General features: G+C 34.2%; 1 protein-coding gene across 1 annotated transcript; it reads right to left on the bottom strand.

The window, feature by feature from the left end:
- On the bottom strand, window positions 1943-11669 carry LOC109724129 (protein TPR1-like). Its single transcript, XM_020252826.1, is given in 25 exon segments — window positions 1943-2558; window positions 2871-3046; window positions 3127-3309; window positions 3443-3538; window positions 3644-3772; window positions 3964-4143; window positions 4243-4353; window positions 4449-4604; window positions 4886-4981; window positions 5059-5226; window positions 5684-5918; window positions 6210-6337; window positions 7104-7196; window positions 7285-7380; window positions 7468-7625; window positions 7628-7700; window positions 7886-7995; window positions 8080-8215; window positions 8809-8927; window positions 9474-9603; window positions 9698-9872; window positions 10022-10180; window positions 10804-10917; window positions 11026-11205; window positions 11318-11669. Coding segments are annotated over 25 exon segments (3498 nt in total). The 5' UTR covers window positions 11398-11669; the 3' UTR covers window positions 1943-2341.

Genomic DNA, 19572 nt, shown 5'->3' with positions numbered 1-19572 from the left:
TCAAGATCAAAAACCTCATTTGTTGTTGTCGGAAGAGCCATATCGTTACCGGATCCTATCTCAGGAGCTAGCCGACAAATTTCTCGACAGAGCATTGTGAACTTGTCACAGCTTCGGAGCGCTGCTCCACCTTGCTAAACAAGAGCTCCGCCTTGCTAAACAAGAGCCCCATTTCAATGGTGAAACAAGACTAATTCTTGGAGCACGGTGTAATGGCGAGAGAAGAGAACAGCAGTGTAATAGGGGAGGAGGGGTTGGGAGGGAAAAGACATGCACCAATCAAAAATCAAGATCAGTTCTTGGAGCACGGTAATGGCGAAAGAAGAGAACAGTGAAATAGCGGGAGAGGGGTTCGGAGGGAAAAGACGCACGGTATGCACCAATCAAAAATTGTATACAGCTTGCCCATTTAAATTTAGGTATTTATTTTTTAATGAGATATATCTTCGGAAACGGCCTGCTTTTTCTTTTTTTCTAGCTCACTCTCATAATATATTATTATCTATACTTTTTATTTTAGATTATCTTTGGAATGTTAGATTTGTTTTTTTTTTATATAATAATATATATATTAATGCCACTTAGGATTAATTATATTATATTATGCTATTCTCTATTTAGTTTCCTTCTTAATTTTTATTATTTAGATTTATTTTGAATGGCAAGTATGTCGTTATCACCTGTTTAATTTCTATATTTCGTAATTACAAACTTAGCAATTCAACTATGCAGTATATATTAATAAAATTAAGCCTATTTTATATTTAGTTTACACCTTTTTTTTTTTCAACTTCGATGTTGCTGATTTGAATTAAATTATAAATCAGAATGTATTAAAATTGTGTGCTTTATTATATTTACAGTATATTCTGTTTTTTTTCCTTTTATTTATTGAAACATTTATAGGTATTGCTTAGCTTTTTTTTTTTTTTTTTTTTTTTTTTTTTTTTTTTTTTTTTAATATCGCTTATTTAGTTTCTTTTTTTTTGCCCGATTTTGTTTCATTGAGTTTCAATATATAAAACTCTGATTAATACTATTATCCTATGAGTACTAAAGTGAATATTTGATAAACCTAGGTAAGTATTTTAGTTTTTTGTATATAATTTAACGAAATATTAACGAAAAAACTACGGATAAGATAGAAATAAAACGACAGGGTACCAAATTAATACTCTTTAAACTATAGGATAGTAAAGTGAGAAAGTTCGAGAGGTTTTTAAAGTTTTCCTAAAACATATTCACCTAATATATTAGCATATAAATAATATTTACTATCAATTTTTTCTAATTTTCAGTAAACCTTGGACATTCTATGATCAAAAGTTGATGTAAATAATATTTTTATACTATCACTCTACGTTCAAAGAGTGTCGTATAAATTGTGAGTACACCCACAATCCACAGAGAGTTGATATCATAGAGGGACCAAAAGCATATTTCCCCCATTTAACTGGAACAGCAGGGAAAAGCATTATACAGGGAATGTCTCTTTCCGCTCATTCCCTCACCAGTTCCCACCGAATCAGAATCGCTTTCCTCGCTAATATTCGACACGAAAAACCTTCCAATTGATTGATCCAACCATGAACCATTGACAAAAATGCACAACAAAATTACAACCCAATTGAATCCCACAAACAGCCACACTTGAGCAATGATCATTGCACATGTTATAGGAAGCAAAAGCACTTTAGGATCATCCAAATAAGGTCACAAATATTTGACTGAAAAGGATGACAAAATCGACATATGAGTAAAGCATCGGAGGAGCGAAGAGTGCGACTTCGAGTCCCTGTAGGATAAGGACTCGGCGCACAGCTGTAGAGGACAAGCTCCCAATTCTCCCAGGATGATAAAAGAAGGGGGGAAAAAAGGCATTGAACAAACACCAAGACCAATAAGAAGAAATCATTGAACAAATAAAAGAGACAATTATCCGGATTGGCTGCTGCTACATCTCAGTAACAAGATTCCTTTTCCAACAATATCAAACATTAGTTCTGGCAGAATCAGTAGTATAATTTACAAGGAGCACAAACATACACTGTTCTTATTGTTTTCGCCTTATGAGTTACATTGAGAAAAGAACATTTGAGAAAAATAAAGTTTAAAAAGAACCTACAAACATTAGTTCTAGTCAAATCAGTATCATCACTTACGACAAAGCATAAACAAACACTGTTCTTATTTGTTTTCACCTTATGAGTTCCTTTGAGAGGAGAACATTTGGGAAAAATAAAAGTTTTTTTCAAAAAAAAAAAAAGAAACAAATACGGTATGAATACAAGCGGCACCACATTTAGACTAAAAACATTTACATTACATGATGAGAGAGTATTCACCGTTGGATTTGATCGGCAGGTGGGTTGCTGGTAGCTGATGATGCCGATGTCCGTCCATTAGGGACTCCATTATCTACCGGAACGGGAGTACCCCACTTCCCCTCGGACTCTAACGGTTCGACTACTTTAACTGACCCATCAGTCAATCCAACAGCAAATTGATTCGGCTCTTGAGGGTGCGCCGCAATAACAACAGGATAGATGGGCGGGTTACTGCAGAAACAAGTGCTCAACCAGTAAGTCGAAACATGAAAGGAGTATACATACTGCAGAAGAAAATATTTGTCGAAAGAGTTAATAATTACAGCACATAACAAAAAGCATAAGGACATATTTAAAAATCAATAATGTGTCTAGAAAATGCTAGCAACAAAAGTGAGAATGGTATAACATGATTAGCAGAATTACAATGTTTATTTCTATTGTTCTTGTTAGTTTGCAAGTTCAAATGGCTAAGGACACCTCAGAATGAGATTAGTATTGTTCCTTCGGATGATGAAGAAGGCTGAATTTATAAAAACATACCTATTCAAAGAGGTCGGGGGCATGTATGCTGGAGGCGCTATTCGACATCTTAGTCTCAAATTATCGGCATCGAACACACCAATGTTACCATCACAGAAGGAAGCGTAAATCAATTGGCTGTTGCACGAGTAAGATGCATGCGATATTGGAGCTGACAGCGTGTCCTGCGGAAGCCACTAAAATAGAAGACAATTTCTGTAAGAATAATAAGATATAACAAGTAATTTACAAAGCAATGCATGTATAAGGCATTTACCTGATGAATACGCTCCATTTTGGCAGCATCATATATAGCTAGCTGCGTTTCATGGACAATTAACAAGCGGCATTGGTCAGAACTAAACTGGACCTTAGTGTCCCCAGAAGCTGGCTTGCCAGCTGGAAGCTGGATAGGCACAGTTTTCTTCTTCTCCCAGTTCTCTGTGTTCCACACACAAAGCTGAAAAATGGAAAGGTACATTTGTTACGCCAAAACCAAGAGAAGTGATCTGAACCAATCCACACAACATAGCAAGAACTAAAACCATATTTCAACAGCAATGCAAATAAAAGAATCTGTGACTGTCAAATACCTGCGCATCAGCACCTGAAGATACAAGGATATTAAGATTGTTGGAAAATGCCAATCCTGTTATCCTCTTCTGGTGGCCTTTGAGTTTCATTTTAACCTGACGCAAGTGAAAGTAACCTTTTATCTGTAACTAACTGAGGGCAACGCAACTTCCCAAGTGATAATAAGATAAGCAAATGACCAAATCAAGCCAAACACTTACCTCATCCACCCTCACATTGTATATGTGGATGGTTGAATCATCCATTCCAATTGCTATGATATTATTGTCTTGAGGGTGGAATGCTAGGAATGTCGAAGCTGGAGGGGGTGGCATGAACGTGGTCATTACCTGCATGATATTCGATACATGCATAAGAAAACCATTCTATATATGCTGGAAATAGATACTGTTTTCAGGTGACTGAATGCAAATACCAGCTTTACAAGTGGATTCGCACACACTGGCATATTTACAGGTGTATATATTAAAAATAATACAAAACTCATATAACATGTCGACCAATAAAGAATGTTTATTACCTTGAAAGTCATCATGTTAAACAAGGAAACCTTCCCACCACATGCAGACATCACATAAGAATCGTTCTTCGACAGGGCGATGCAAGGGACAGCTTCCTCAGGATTGTTATCTGATACATCATTAGTCATAACAAGGCCACTATTTGGTTGCCAATGCTGTGGCACAACACTAGCTGTGGCCTTCAGACCTCTACAAAGTTAGTATGCTCTCTTTTGCCAAGATAAATATCCAAACTAAATATCCAAACTAAAGCAAAGTGCAAAAACAAATTTAATTACCTTTCCAGTTGGATTCTGCTCATTGCGGCTCCACTTCCAGAGCCTCTGAACTGCATTAGACCCAAGAGCCAAAAGTCCAACTCCCGAATTAGTGTACAGAAGTCTAGCCACCTATAGTAAAGGGATTGTCAAAATCATAGTCTAAAAAAAGTGTATTAAAAATAAAAGAGGAATTTTTTTTTTAAAAAAAAAAAAAAAGCTACCACCTTGCTGGCAGGATCTGGAGTTTCTGGCATCGTAACAACCCGGCATTGTTGCAGATTTAGAATTTCAGCCAATTCCCATGGTTTTGCTCTATCAGGCAATTCTTCTGAAATCCTTGCCTTATTATCTATGTTTTTTGATGTTGAGTCACCACCATTCTACAAAAATTCAACCATGGGATTAGAAAGGCATAAGATAATTGTAGTTACAAACTATTGCAAAGACAAATAAGAAATAAGGAACATAAATAACACGTTCACAGATAAACAAAAATATAATCCGGTTAAACATATATCCCCAAGATTCTTTCCCCAGATTTTAAAAGGACTCGTAAGTCGTAACTTCACCTTGGCAAATTTAAGTAAACTAGGAATCCTTTATCAAAGTAGTACAAAAAATGCATAGAAAACCAAGTAATTATAATGCTTAAATAACATACAAGGATAGGAGTTGGCTTTGCAGGAGAGTTTCTCTCCAGACGTTCCACTCTACTGATGTTTGGAGAGATGCTTGCAACTACAGGCGCACCTGAAAACTGATTAACAAACTTTGAAGATGTTAGAAAACCTTAACAAATCTAATAATGCAATTTGAATAAATTTCATTTCCTACCTTGATAGGAGAAGCCTCATATTGAGATCTAAATGGTTCAAAAGATCGGGTGCCATAAGCCCGCAATGATCGGAGGCCATCAGCATTAGCAAGTATCTTAAAACCATTATCCACCGTTGTTACAGCAAGGAGATTCCCTTCCTTGTTGAATCTCAGACGTGGAAAACTCTGAAAAATAAAAATGACAATAGAGGTCAAAGAGCCAATAATCATTATAGTTTTTACAAAAAGGAAGTACATAGGTAAAATTGTATGAAGACCTCTCTAATATAGGCCATTTCAAAATAGAACCCTCAACTTGCTTTTTTTTCCCCCTTTTTTACTCGCATGCCGCAAACTTTTGCTTGCTTTTATTTCAATTATTTCAATAGCTAAAACAGGGGTTTCATTAGAATTGATAGCTCCATTAGCTACCTGCCATTAACCTTTAACAGACACAAATCTGGTAGTTCGAACGCAGGCATAGTAGTTAAAATTTAATGCATTTAACGAAATTCCCATTTAACTGATGGAAATAGTTCAAATCGAAGTAAGCAAAAGCGAAAATTGTCCATTTAAAAAAGGCCTGCAGCTGAGTGGGTCTCCGAACAATTTTTACCGAGCAAACATCAAGAATAAGACTAACCGGTAAACTGCCCTCAGCATCAGTACTTGTGAGCATATTAGGATTGTCAACGTCCCAGAACTTAATCTGGCTATCTTCGCCAGCAGCCAAAAAGTGATCCTTGGCGGTATCAAACTGCACGGCACCAGCTGATTTTTTACGGAACCCACTATATGTCCTCTTTATGGCTCCTTCACTTTCATTCCACTCGACCAAGAAAGAGTCTCCATCTTTGCTCGTCCCACATGAGAACAATCTTCATCACAATAATAGAGTTAGCTGAGTGCAACACCACTACAAACAATTCTCAGGAATACAGATATCACTGAAGCCACCTTTGAAACTTAGCTAAAACGCAGAAAACACCCCTGGATATATCAAAAGCACTTTACCCTATCGATATTCAAAATATACTGATAACCCCCTAAATTTTAAAACTTATGCTCATTACTCCCATACATAGGGAGTAAAGTGGAGATTGTCATGATATATTCCTTGGAGTTATCTGCATTTTAGCCTTAGATCTCTTACGGTTACTTCTTCTTACCTACTCCCATCAGTACTGTACAACATAGTAGTGCACCAGCGTCCTGGTGCATCATAGTCTACCCTAGATCCCATATTGTCATATAGCCATGCCTTGATTTTTCCATCCAGAGATGTGGAGAAGATGAACTGCATTTTTTTAAGAGAGGTGACAAAATCATTAAATGCTAAACAGATCAAATAATGTGACAAAATCATGATTGTTGAAATGTAAGAGAGGTTCTATTCCAAAAACTGATAAATGACAATTGACCTGTCATAGGAAGACTTCAAGCACATCGTAAAACATAAACAGTGACTAAGAAATAACACAAAAAAGTACTGCTGATTCAGACATGGATTTAATATACCATCCTGATTTATTTTCCTATATATGGAGGTTTCACTACCTCCAAGTAAAAGCGATGATTAGTTAACATTTAACCTTTTTTTCCCCCTAACAATTAGTATCCCTCAAAAGTGCAACTTTGTAGGAAAATACTCATATCATATGTTGGCATGTCATCCGCTTCCTGTGACGAAGTTGATTTCCTATGGTGGAAGTTTCTAAAGGAGGAAACTTTCGTAAGTACAAGAGCATATAACACAGAAATCAAATTTTTGAAGGGCATTTTATGAAAATTCAAATTTTGCAGGGATGTATGTGCGTAAATATATAATTTTGTAGAGGCACGTATATAAAAAATTCTATATTCTATATAAATATAAATTTATTAACTTTAATTCAGTATCCTACAACACTTTGTAGATGTTGAAAAATGAAGAAGTCAAATCTACTGTTGTGAAACTTTTCAAAAAGAAGCATCGTCTACTAAAAAACATTAGTAAGTACAAAGACAAGTCAAATTGCTTGCATATGTCACTGCCGGATATTAGAGGCAAAACAATAAAAGACCTGAATGCTTTCCTTGTGGTGAGGGCATATAGAATAAACAGGTGCCTCATGCCCTTCAAATACAAAAAGCCTTTGGCCACGAGTATCCCAGACCTAGAAAAAAGTTTCCAGATAAATCAGAAAAAGAGCTACAGAGAAAAGGAGCAAAAGCTAAAATCATAAAGATATGGTTATTTCAAACCTTTATTAACTTATCATCTCCACAAGTTACAACACAAATTTCTTTGTTTGGACGAGAGAATGCTATATCATTAACCCCTCCAGTGTGAGCATCAATCTGAGATCAGACACTTATAAGGAACTTCTTAAGGAGTCTAAAGTTCAATCTAACTTTTTAAAAAAGGGATCAAAAATCATTTCAAACCTCTATAACTTCGCGTAGGTCATTCGGCGCTTGATATGAATGCAGGTGAATCAAGTGTTTTGTGAATGCGACACCTACAACCATGTAAATAAAGCTTAAGGGGAGGAAAAGGGGGAGAGAGGAACAAGCATAGAGTATCATCATCCTGCATAAAGACACTTGCCTATCAAACTTCCATCAGAACTCCAAGCAACTCGACTAATGGACATTGAAGAATCTTTGACAATAGTACTCTGTGCAATGAAGTGAGAAAGCACAAGCCAGAAAAGCTAGTCAAAAAAAGTATACAACAGAACACATACACAAAAACAAAGGATCTCAGCAAATGGTACAAATCACTATAAAAGCTAAATAGTGCGACAACAGCTAACAGGATACCGAAATTGCAGAGTTCATGAATTTCTAAAAATGTAAGAACCTGAAATTGTGTTGAACAAGATGACATATTCCATATCTTGAATGGCTTTGACACCAGTCTCTCCCGTAAGCCAATCTCCCAAAGTGTTATTTCACCATTTGCAGAACCAACTTAACAGAATTTACATAAATTATGAATAAAACCATCTCATTAATAAATGAAAGAAGTACATCAAAAGTCAGAGATCATCATACCAAGGAGTAGAGTGTGATGAGAAGGATGGAAGTCCATGCTCGTAACATTAGCACCTTGCGTTAACGTACAGACTACCATTCTTGGCAAGTCATCCAATGACCATGCAACTTGTGGAATAGGTGCAGGGTAAGGGACCTGCGGATTGCGGCGAAAATTAGTATTGTTAACTCTTCAGGACAAAGAAGAACTGTAAATTGTAGAATTACATAGAAGCTAGACATCACGGACACTGACACGGGACACGACACGACTCGGACACGGCGACTCGGCAGCTTTCAAAAAATTAGGACACGGACACGGCATGAACACCGCTAATAAAATATAATATTATTAATATAATTATATACTTATAGTATATAAAATATTAATTTTGATAAAATACTGTTATATTTCTCATACGAATGAAAGTTAGAAAAATTTTTATTGATAATTCATATATCTTAAGAAAAAAATTCTGCACCATATATAATTTATTTATATTGTCAAAAAAATTGTATGCATTCATTAAAAAACTAAAATATTTATCATCTTACATTTATAACACCTAAAAAAATTAAAATATGTATTTTTTTTAATTATTTGCGATATAGATCGGCATTAAACACACGTCCAAGGAATGTCCACATCGGACACGCAGTGTCCGACACGAACACGCTGGGCTAATAGAAGTGTCCGTGATACATAATATAGAAGCCTCATCGAAGTCTACAAGATTACAGTTATATAACCTCATCAGCAGGATGCACGCCTGGCCTCAGACGTTTCATTAGTTGCTCTGAATCTGCATTCTGATAGTCTGTCATACTTAGTGCATTTGGAGGAGTTCTTGGCCGTTTCAACATAGAAACTGTGGAAAGAAAAGGAGGGTAACATGACGAAGTTCTGAGAATAATCATGATATTAATTTCATTCACACACTGAACGCCAGTTTTTAAAAGCAAAAAAAAACAAAAGCCATTAATGGTTTACACATATTTGTTTATATTGCCATAAGAGTACAGGGTAGCTTGATAGTCAAAATGATAGACAAGAGGAAGCATGATAAAATAATACACATTGATAATGAAGCAAAACCAGATTAACATGCTGACAAATGACCCGAAGAGATTATGAAGATGATTTAAGAAGGCAAAAAGATGGCTAGTCCATGCCATATTGCTCAGCTGATAACATGATATTTACACTACATAATACACTACTTCAGAAAATGTTAACGGAAAACATTCACTTAAAATTCGTAATAAATATTCTATAACTACAGGATCCCGTCAGATAGAAAACTTTAACAGCCAAACAGCATCAAAATTATGGGAACAAATAAAGAGTACTAATTATTTATCACTCTAGTTAGTTGAAAATTATCATAACAAAATATACGAATTGAAATTCGGACCTTGGCTTGATGGCACAGGTATTGATGATGCCGTAACAACAGCAGACTGAACTGAAGAGGAAGCAGTAGCGTTAGCCATCCAACCTGCTAAAGCATTTGCGTTCGCAGCTGCTGCTGGAGGTGGGAATGGCTGTATGGATTGAAAACATGAAACGTACAAAATAGAGCATTTATATATGAAAGCTTCATTTTTAATGCAGACCAGAAACTCAGTAGCAACTTACACCATGAGCTCCAAGCTGCGTGTATGCAGGAGTAGCCTTTGGAACAGCCGCAAGTGGAACAGAAACTGGTGAACCGCGAGCTCCATTAGGAGGGGAACAAGTATGGTCTGTGAACAATGTCTTGATGTCGGGGTTTGGCCGTTGATTTTTGCAAAGCTGATGTTGCCAGTTCAAACTGCAGGTAATCAGATTTCATCATATCAGCAACTGATGAAAAGCAGTAATCAAAGATCTTACCAGCCAGATATACTTACAAAAAGCACATAAATAAATAAAGAGGAAGAAAAGCAGTGGGTACTACAGTTTTGGAATAGAACTCAGCACCTTTGGTTAATTAGAGTTCGCAGGCGTGAAGCCCTGAGAGTGGGAAAGACCAGCTTCTCTCTAAAAAGAGGATTCGCTTCTATTAACTTTTTGAGTTCTATGAGCATAATGCTGCGAGCAGATTTGGTGTCCCCATATTTGGACAGTTGCTCGTTTTCTCTGCAGATCAAGAACATAATAAGGAAACTTGTCGTTAGTTACGATAATAAAGCACCTTTAGATAGCAAGTATGTAGTCACTAGTCAGTCAGATAAATCTGTAAATTTGGATAAATACAGCATGGACAATTAAAGATTATAAAGAGTAAACTCCTCAAAATAAGTACTACGTATATTCTCAAATAGTCAAATGCTACACGAAGTTCAAATATATTCTCAAATCTAACATTCACCAACACTTAAACTCTATATATGACCTATCTCCCTGCCGTGTTATCAGAATCAAATTAATACAAAATCAAGATTAATGTACTTTCCAATCAAAATTTGTTTGCTCATATCGACAGCTATAAAAAGATATACAGGTCATTTTACTTCTCATCAATTTCTAGATTTGATTGGAATAACAATAACACAATAACAAATAACATACTTAGAACTAAGCGAGAGAAACAAAATACCATCCACCAACATGGTCAAATAATTTTCATTTCTTCCTTACGTTGCAATTTCTTCATTCCGATACTCAAATAATTGTCGTTTTCTGGAGCCGATCGAGTTTAACACTCCGACAAGAATAATCAGCAGCCATAAATATAGCAACCAAGAAGAAAGAAAGATCACCTAAAATTGTCGAGTGCGAGAAGCTGTGTAATTTCTTTATACAACTCTTCATTGAACGTTGAGAACACTTTAAGATCCTTCACCAATATCTCAACTGCCTTTGCCCTGTCATGCCTGATAAAAGCCCAAACACAAAATTCCAAAAAGTTGCCACCTTTCTCCAAATAACAAGAAAAACAGAAAGAGGATTAAAGAAACCACGACGGTAAGCAAAACCCTAACCTGTCGAGCGCCTCAAGATACTTCTGTTTTCTGATCTCAAAGAAGATCTTCATCGAATACCTATTATCGTCAACCTTGGTAAAACCAGAGAGGTACCTCTCCACCTCATCCCACTCCCCTGCAAGCGCCTTCTCCTCAAAGTACTTTATGCTGAAGAAAAACCCCGACTCTTGCTCAAGCCTACACCAAAACCCTCACCAATTAGAGAACCACGACACACCAAAAAAACAAATTTTCGCCCAAAGAGCATAACAAAAACCGTAAAAAAAAATTAAAAAAAAAAAAAACTCACTTGTGCACGGATTCCTTGAACTTCTCCTCCTCCAGGAACTGGAGGATGAGAAACACGAGCTCTCGGCTCAGCGACGACATTTCCGCACCGAGATCGCCGTTCCAGAGCTCGATCGATTCAAAACCGCGGAAGGAGCCCAAATTTCGCGCAAAAGGAGGTCGAAAATGGCGATTGGAAGGCGGAATCGGCGGAAGCTTCAAGGGCCCAGCTCGAGGAATCGGCGTCCTAGGGTTCCCTCGACCATCTCGTGAATCGAAAGAGAGAGAAAGAGGGATTTATAGAGAGAGAGAGCACGAGACGTAAGCTACGCAAAGAGAGAGAGAGAGAGAGAGAGAGAGAGGAGAGAGAGAAGGGCAGAGACTTCGCTCGCTTTCTTCGATGCGATGCGGTCCTCTCTCCTCCTCCTCCCCCCCTCCACACCCGCCTCACCGACTTATCGAGATAAGCAGATCTACATATCAGATAAGCCCACGTGCTTATACCATAAGTAGCGGGGGCGTCGGTTTGGGCGGATTCGAAGGGCTCGGGATTAAATCGGGTGGATATTCTCCGCAGCGTCCGCCGCGAGTTCGCTCGCTCGCGATAACGACGTTCGCGCGCGAAATCTCGCGCGTCGATTCTTTTTCTCTTTTTTTTTTTAACTTCTCTCGCTTTTTCGCGCGAGATTTTGACGCGCCGAGACCCGTGCGCGGCCAATGAGAAGAGAGAATTGCGGGGGGCCGAGGTGACGTGGCGCCAATAGGAGGAGAGGGTTGAGAAACGGCGTGGAGTTTGTTCGTCGACCTGCGTGGGATTGGATGAGATTGGCGACGTGCCTTCCAAAAGAAGGATAGTCAGATGTTTGCCTTTCAGCTAAAATTGCACGGAAGCCCCTCGGATATATAATATTTTCAAATCTCCCTCTTTTTTTTTTAGGATAATTGCCTATATACCCCTCAAAATATCGAAAATATCTCATCCAATTTTTTTTTCTTTCCAATATACCCCTCATATATTCCTCCGTTATTACAAAATACCCCTACAGTTATTAACTTTGGTTAAACGTGAGTTAAATATCTATCACAGTTAAAAAAATTTAAAATACCACTTTTGTCCTTAACTTAAGGACAAATAAAAAATATTAGTGATGGTAGAAGGGTATATTTGAAAAGCCAAAAAAATAAAATACTTTTTGTGCCCCTAACTTAAGAGCAAATAAGAAAAATTGATGCTGGTAGAAGGGTATATTTGAAAGGGCAAAATAGTAATTTCATAGAGATAACAGAATTCATTAACAGATTTTAACTCTAGAGCTATATTTGAAATAGATTGAAACGTAATAAGGGTATTTTCAATATTAGCTTTCTAAAAGAGGTAAATCAGAAAATCGAAACTTTTCAGAAATATAAAAGCAATTGCCCATTTTTTTTAAAGATAAATACTACTCATACACTCACTTTAAAGTGTATGCTATATATCATATTTATTTTAGGGTATACTTCAAATACCATCCCCGTGATTCCACACTTTCTCATTTTAGTACCTTGTGGTTTAAAGTGTATCAATTTAGTGTCCTATGGTTTCATTTTTTCTATTTTCGTCAACTCCTCTATCAATTTTTCATTAAATTATATACAAAAAACTTCAAATACGTCACCTATAGTTTATCGAATATTCACTTTAGTGCCCTTTAATTTTAACTTTACCACTGATTTAACGAAAATATTAGTGGGGTATAACAAAAAGAAAAAAATAAAATCACATAATACTAAAATAAGAAAATGCGAAACTACATGAATAGTATTTAAAATTTGTCCTTTTACAGATCATGCAATAGATGTGATTAGTATAAAAGTTCCATTTATTGGATGGGTGAGAGGTAGATTTGTACCGATTTTGTAATTTGTGGACAGTGTTATTTTTTATTTTTATTGTGGTTATCCAAATTATCATTTCCGAAATGATTCAAGATTTATCTTAAAACTCCCGTTTACTTGCGTGTATCATAAATATCGGAAGAATCATATCATCTGCGCTTGCGCTCGTAATATTGGTGAAATAAAAATAAACTCAAAAACTCTTGAAATAGGAGATTATTGAACTAGCACTTATGCTATATTATCCAACTGATCGCTATTTTGAATAACAGTTGTGACTTTTTTATTTTTAACTTTTTAAAATTGAGCAATATTAATTAATTAAGGTAGAAATTTTATCAAATTTGTTGGAAATAATAATCCAAACTTAATTAAAATATAGTTACAGATAAGTTTAAATTTTTTATCTGATTATGGTTAGGATATGTACTTATCCAAAGTAAAATTAGATTTATCATCTGTTATGATTTGATGGCTATATATAGTTAGGCATAGGTTAATTAGATGAAGAAGCCATAATAAATATGACTGCATAGGTGTTGCCCATAATATAATTAATTATTTATTAGTTTAATTAATTATCTTCTTCCTCCAATATTTTTTTTCCATATTATTTTGTTCTATTTTAGATCTTGGGTTATACAATTGTTATTAGAGCAAATCACGTTTTCAACAAAATTTAATAACTTGTGCTACTTTCTAGCAATAAAACTTGATTAATTAATGATTAATTAGTAAGCAATAAAATTATTAAATTTAATAAAAGATTTTAACTTAACTAAGTATAACAACACTGAAAAATAAAATTTTAAAAAAAAAAGAGTGAAGGAGCTAACTATTGACTAAAAGGAAATAGCTGGTGGACTTATTCCAAAATAGAATATAGTTGAGAGGGCTCCATACATTTTTACCTCAGGTACGGAAGTATATCTTATTCTCTATTATTTTTATTTTTATGTATAATTATAGTTGAATGAATATGATGTGACTTTTTGAACGTAAAATCTCTACTAATGTGTTGGATACGGCTTGACAAAGTATTGCATAAGTGATTTTTTCTTTTCTTTTCTTTTGTTGACTCGAATTAGATTTGAAAATTAACAAGGAATGACGTTTCAAAGAGGATGGTGGAGTGAAGCGGAGAAAAATATTGGTTTGACCCGATCCGCTAGACCTACCAATACGATTGAACAGAAAATTTGGTATTTAAGAAAAAATATATAAATAACAAAATAAAATAAATTTTTAATATTATGTGATTGATATTATTAGCTAGAATGATAATATGGTTAAGTAGATGTGTAACTAAAGAAGAGTCCACTGATGCATAGTTTGGCATTAATGCAGGAAAAGCGCTTCTATGTGTACAAAGCTTGCATCTTATTGTATACTTTAATAGTCGCTCACACAACGACCGTCCCTAGAGCAACTGACAAAGGGTTTAGTGGTTGGTATCCGAGACCCAAGTTCGAATCCTAATTGATTTACATTTCCAGCTAAGTTTATTTCTAAATGAAATAAACGAAATGAACAGCGTACTACCTATCTCTCAAAAAAAAAAAAAAAAATAGTCGCTCACACGTGAATGGAGAAACAAATTGTTATTATTGTAAAACGCTGATAAAATATTTTCAAGTTGAGCACTGCGAGTCCTTTTAAGTGCTGTCGCGATTAGATCTGATTTTATTTGGCTAGAAATATAACTTTTAATGTGTGAATAGGAGTTTATTTGACGAATGAAAATAATAATATAAATAACTTTCACAAAAAAAAAAATTAAAAAGATCTAAGAAACAAGTTTTGAATGCATGACTGCATGACCGACTGTCCCTAGAGCAAATGGCAAAGGACTTGGTGGTTAGTATCCGAGGTTCCAAGTTTGAATCCTAATTGATTCACATTTTCAGGTAAGTTTATTTCTAAATAAAATAAACGAAGCGGGTAGCACGCTACCTATCTCTCTCCAAAAAAAAAAAAGAAAAAAAAAAAAGAATGCATGACTGCATGGGTTGCATCCGCGGTCCACGTGCAACATGGTGGACCAAGTCCAGTGAAAACCTACAAGCTCACGTTATTTTCCTGCTGCTTTGCATCTGAGCATTTACAGGCCACGTGGCGGCGCGTCATTTGCTAAATAAGCTGTTTCCTGTTCGGTGCACATCACGCTGATTCACACGAAACACACCAATCCACGACGAACGAACCACTCGAGTGGCCTTCGTTTCACGCCACGTATTATAACCTCAAAAGGACAAAAAAAAACAAACGAAAATCTCGTGCTCGCGACCGCGTAATATCGCTATGCGGTATATCGGCATAGAAAGCGACCTCTCTCGCGGTTTCTCGCACGCGGCGGTTTCGCGACCGCATAATATCGCTATGCGGTATATCGGTAGAGAAAGCGACTTTTCTCGCGGTTTCTCGCACCCTGTGATTTCGCGACCGCATAATAATTCGCTATGCGGTATATCGGCATAGAAAGCGACTTCTCTCGCGGTTTCTCGCACGCGGTGGTTTCGCGACCGCATAATATCGCTATGCGGTATATCGGCATAGAAAGCGACGTCGCTCGCAGTTTCTCGCACTCTGTGGTTAGCTCCAAAATGAGAAATTATTGAGTGAGCCTGGTGTATCCGTACACTCGTATACCATTGAATATATATATATATATATATATATATATATATATATATATACACATAAAGCAACATTCTTTACGCCTTGTGTTTTTTTTGAAGACGAAAAATTTTACTTCATGTATAATACGTTTTCAACTTTTGTTTTATCAAAAAAAATTTATGATCAAATAAAATAATAAAATAAGATATTTTAAAAATTAAAAGGTGATATTATATTTTTAACAATAAATTCTTATAGCAAAATACGCTATACCACAAGAGGGCAAATTGAATTTTACTCTTTTCTTTTGAATAACACTATAGTAAAACACAGAGTTATGAGCTCGAATCTTACAAAATTTATAATTATACACCAAATTGTTTTTTGATTTATGCAATACTCAATTTTTGAAGATCATATCTTAAAATCAAAATCTAACAAAGATATATGCAATTACCAATATATGAAGTACCGAGTTCTAAAAGTCTACAGTCAAATAGTATAAGAGTCAACAAAAAAAATTATCTGAATCAAAATTTATAATTTGTTATAGATAAATATTTTAAATATCATAACAACCATTCAATAAATTAAAATTAGAACCACCATTCGCCGGTCCCTCTTGTACGAGCAATGGCTCGGGTTGATGTGCATGAGTTGAAAATAAATATTTATTTAAAAAAATTGAATTCTAATTTTATATGCTCTAATGCAAAATTTACTAGGTGCGGTGTATGAAACATGCTCGTACACCTGGTGCATGGAATAATTTCGCCATTCAGGGGGAGGGTGTAGGGTCCACAGGGTTGGGTGGATATTGGTAAATGAGTGAGCACTTCTTTTGGTTTATGTGCACGGATGTTCCAATATGCGGACAAAACAATGACAAAGATAATAAATAAATAAATAAATAAATAAAATAATATGCGCGATAAATTGAATGAGAATTTGGGGGGTTTTTCGATTTTTCGATATATATTTTTTTGGATAAATCTAGGGGCGAGGGCCAAATGACAGGTCAACAATCTTAAAGAGAGTTTTTACTGTAAAAAAATAATATAATAATTTTATGAGATATTTTTTTGAAAAAACAAAAAAATTGCATGCATGCAACAAAAAGATATTTGATTGGACTTTTACATACATAATAATAAAAGCCTTTTCTCTTATATTGTTTTTACTTAAAAATGTAATTATTTTTTGAGCCTTGATTTAATTTGACTATCTATTTTAAAAAATATATATTTATTTTTTCTGTCCAATATATCAATTTTGTATTATTTGAGCCAATTAATGATACCGACTTCAACTTTTCATAAGTTATGATAACTAAATATGTGAAAATAAACAATGCATTCAACATTTAAAGTTAAAGTATATAATCGACTAACTCAAATCAAATAAATTAAAAAAAGTTAGATAGTGAAATTAAAATTTTAAAAGATTGAGCATGCGATTGAAAATGAAAGTATAGTTCAGATAAATTATGTGTATTTTTACTTTAAAGAGAACCAACTCACAATTGTAAGGTATTCTTTGTCATATGCAATGTAAAATAAATTTCTTAAACGTACTTATGTAACATGTTAACTAGTTGAGTTACATGTTACCTAACCCCTACACAAAAGATGGGTGTAAAAAAAAGAAAAAAAGAAAAAGAGTAACCCAACCCAACCACAATTTTTGCCATATTTAGTTAAAACAATTAAATCCTTTAATTAATGGTGGGTAAGCAACTCCGTTTAGTAGATTCCATTATCTCTTTTTACAATTAAAACTATTAAGTACAAGGTTGTTGTAGGTGGAAATTAAAGGTTGCAAGGACAAAGAACACCTTACATTTTTTGCATATGTGTGTGGAACTCTCTTTTGAGGAAAAATTAATAGAATCAATGTTTTTTATAAGGTGAAAATGTACAGAATTTTTCTGAACTATAAATTATTTTGAGTCGACTATCCAACGTTTAAAAAATTTAATTTTGTTATCCAATCTTTCAGTTTGTTTAATTTGAGTTAGTTTAAAATTGAATGCATGATTTATATGTACAAATTTAGTCAATATACTTTATCTCAATAACCGTAACTATAAATTCTTTAAAATAAGTAACTAGCTTAAATTTCAAAGTGAAAGTAATGTTGACTAATTTAAATCAAATAAATTGAAAAGTTGAATTTTAAAATTAATTTTTTGAAAGATGGAATAACCGATTTAAAACGACCCATAGTCAAGGCAAGTTCTTAAATTTCAAAGCCATAGTACCATTGACTAATTCTTAAATTTCAAAGCCATAGTACCATTGACTAATTTAAATCCAATAAATTAAAATATTGGATAGTAAATCAAATTATTAAAAGATTGGATAGCCTATTCAAAATGGCCCATAGTTCATGTAAGTTCTTAAAATTCAAAATCAAAATATTGTTGACTAATTAACCTAAGTTAAGCAAATTAAAATGTTGGGCAGTAAAATCAAATTTTTAAAAGATTGAGTAACCGATTCAAAATGACCCATAATTCAAGCAAGTTCTTGAATTTTGAATTTTTAAAAGATTGAATGAAACAAATTAAAAGTTTCGATAGTAAAATTAAAATTTTATAAGATTGAATAATCGATTCAAAATGGTCCATAGTTCAAATAAGTTTTCAAATTTCGAAGCCACAGTGCTGTTGACTAACATAAATCAAATAAATTGAAATGTTGGATAGTAAAATTAATTTTTTTAAAAATTAGATAACCGATTTAAAATGACTCGTAGTTTAGATAAATTTTATACAGTTTTAACAAATTAGATAACTGATTTAAAATGACTCGTAGTTTAGATAAATTTCATACAGTTTTAACTTTTATAATTTTGGTTTAGAAAATATTAAATAGCTACAAAACTTATTGGGGAAAGAAACAAGTGTAGAATATGCCCTACCCAGATAACACGCCATCCATGCATGGAACATGCATGCTTTTTTATTACTTGTATGTAACAAAAGCCAACTCCAGTTTGGATATCAAAATAAGTTATACGCTAATAATTTGCGGGCTACATGTTTTTTACTGTAATTATCAATTTAATAGTTTAATTTCAGCTCCTTAATTACAAGGCACTGAGAGCCATGATTTAATTTACTCAAAAAACATTTCATTTAAACTCTACAATGCATAAAAAAATATAATTAATCATCTCAAATGTAGATAGAATTTATTATCAGAAGCTAAAAGCAATTTTTTTAGACTTTATGATCATTAATTAGTAAAAGTCAAAAGTAATTGTTTTTATAATCTAAATATTTTCCTATTTTTTTATGTACTACTTGTTTCTATATCCAAACAAATTATATATTTTATTATTCGTGTGCACTTTACTTCACAATATCCCTCATAAATTATGCCATCCCTCGACTACTTAAAGTCATTGCCATTAGATGCTTGGCTTAATTTATAGGACAATTATTATCCGCACTATCATTAAAGTCAACTCCTTTTTACATGCTTTGCATGCTTTTATTTTTAACAACAGTTCTTTCAGTAAAATAAATATTTTGAAGTTTTTATGCAGCAAATTAAAAGTAAATATAAAATTTTGAGTAAAAAAAACAGAAGCACATCTAATTTAATATTTTTAATTTTGTTGTCGAATGAAGTTTCTTTGATGAGCATATTTATAATATATAGATGTAGAGCTCCTTTAAATAATATATACTACAATCTAAAACAGATCAAAAAGATCCTAAGAACTATATATGACCAGCAAAGAATCCAATTATTTCACTTTTTTAATTCAAGT

This window comes from Ananas comosus, linkage group 18 (genome assembly GCF_001540865.1).
Source record: "Ananas comosus cultivar F153 linkage group 18, ASM154086v1, whole genome shotgun sequence".
In the NCBI taxonomy this organism is placed as follows: Eukaryota; Viridiplantae; Streptophyta; class Magnoliopsida; order Poales; family Bromeliaceae; genus Ananas; species Ananas comosus.
The sequence above is the reverse complement of the archived record's forward strand: the minus strand, read 5'-3'. Positions and strand labels throughout refer to the sequence as shown.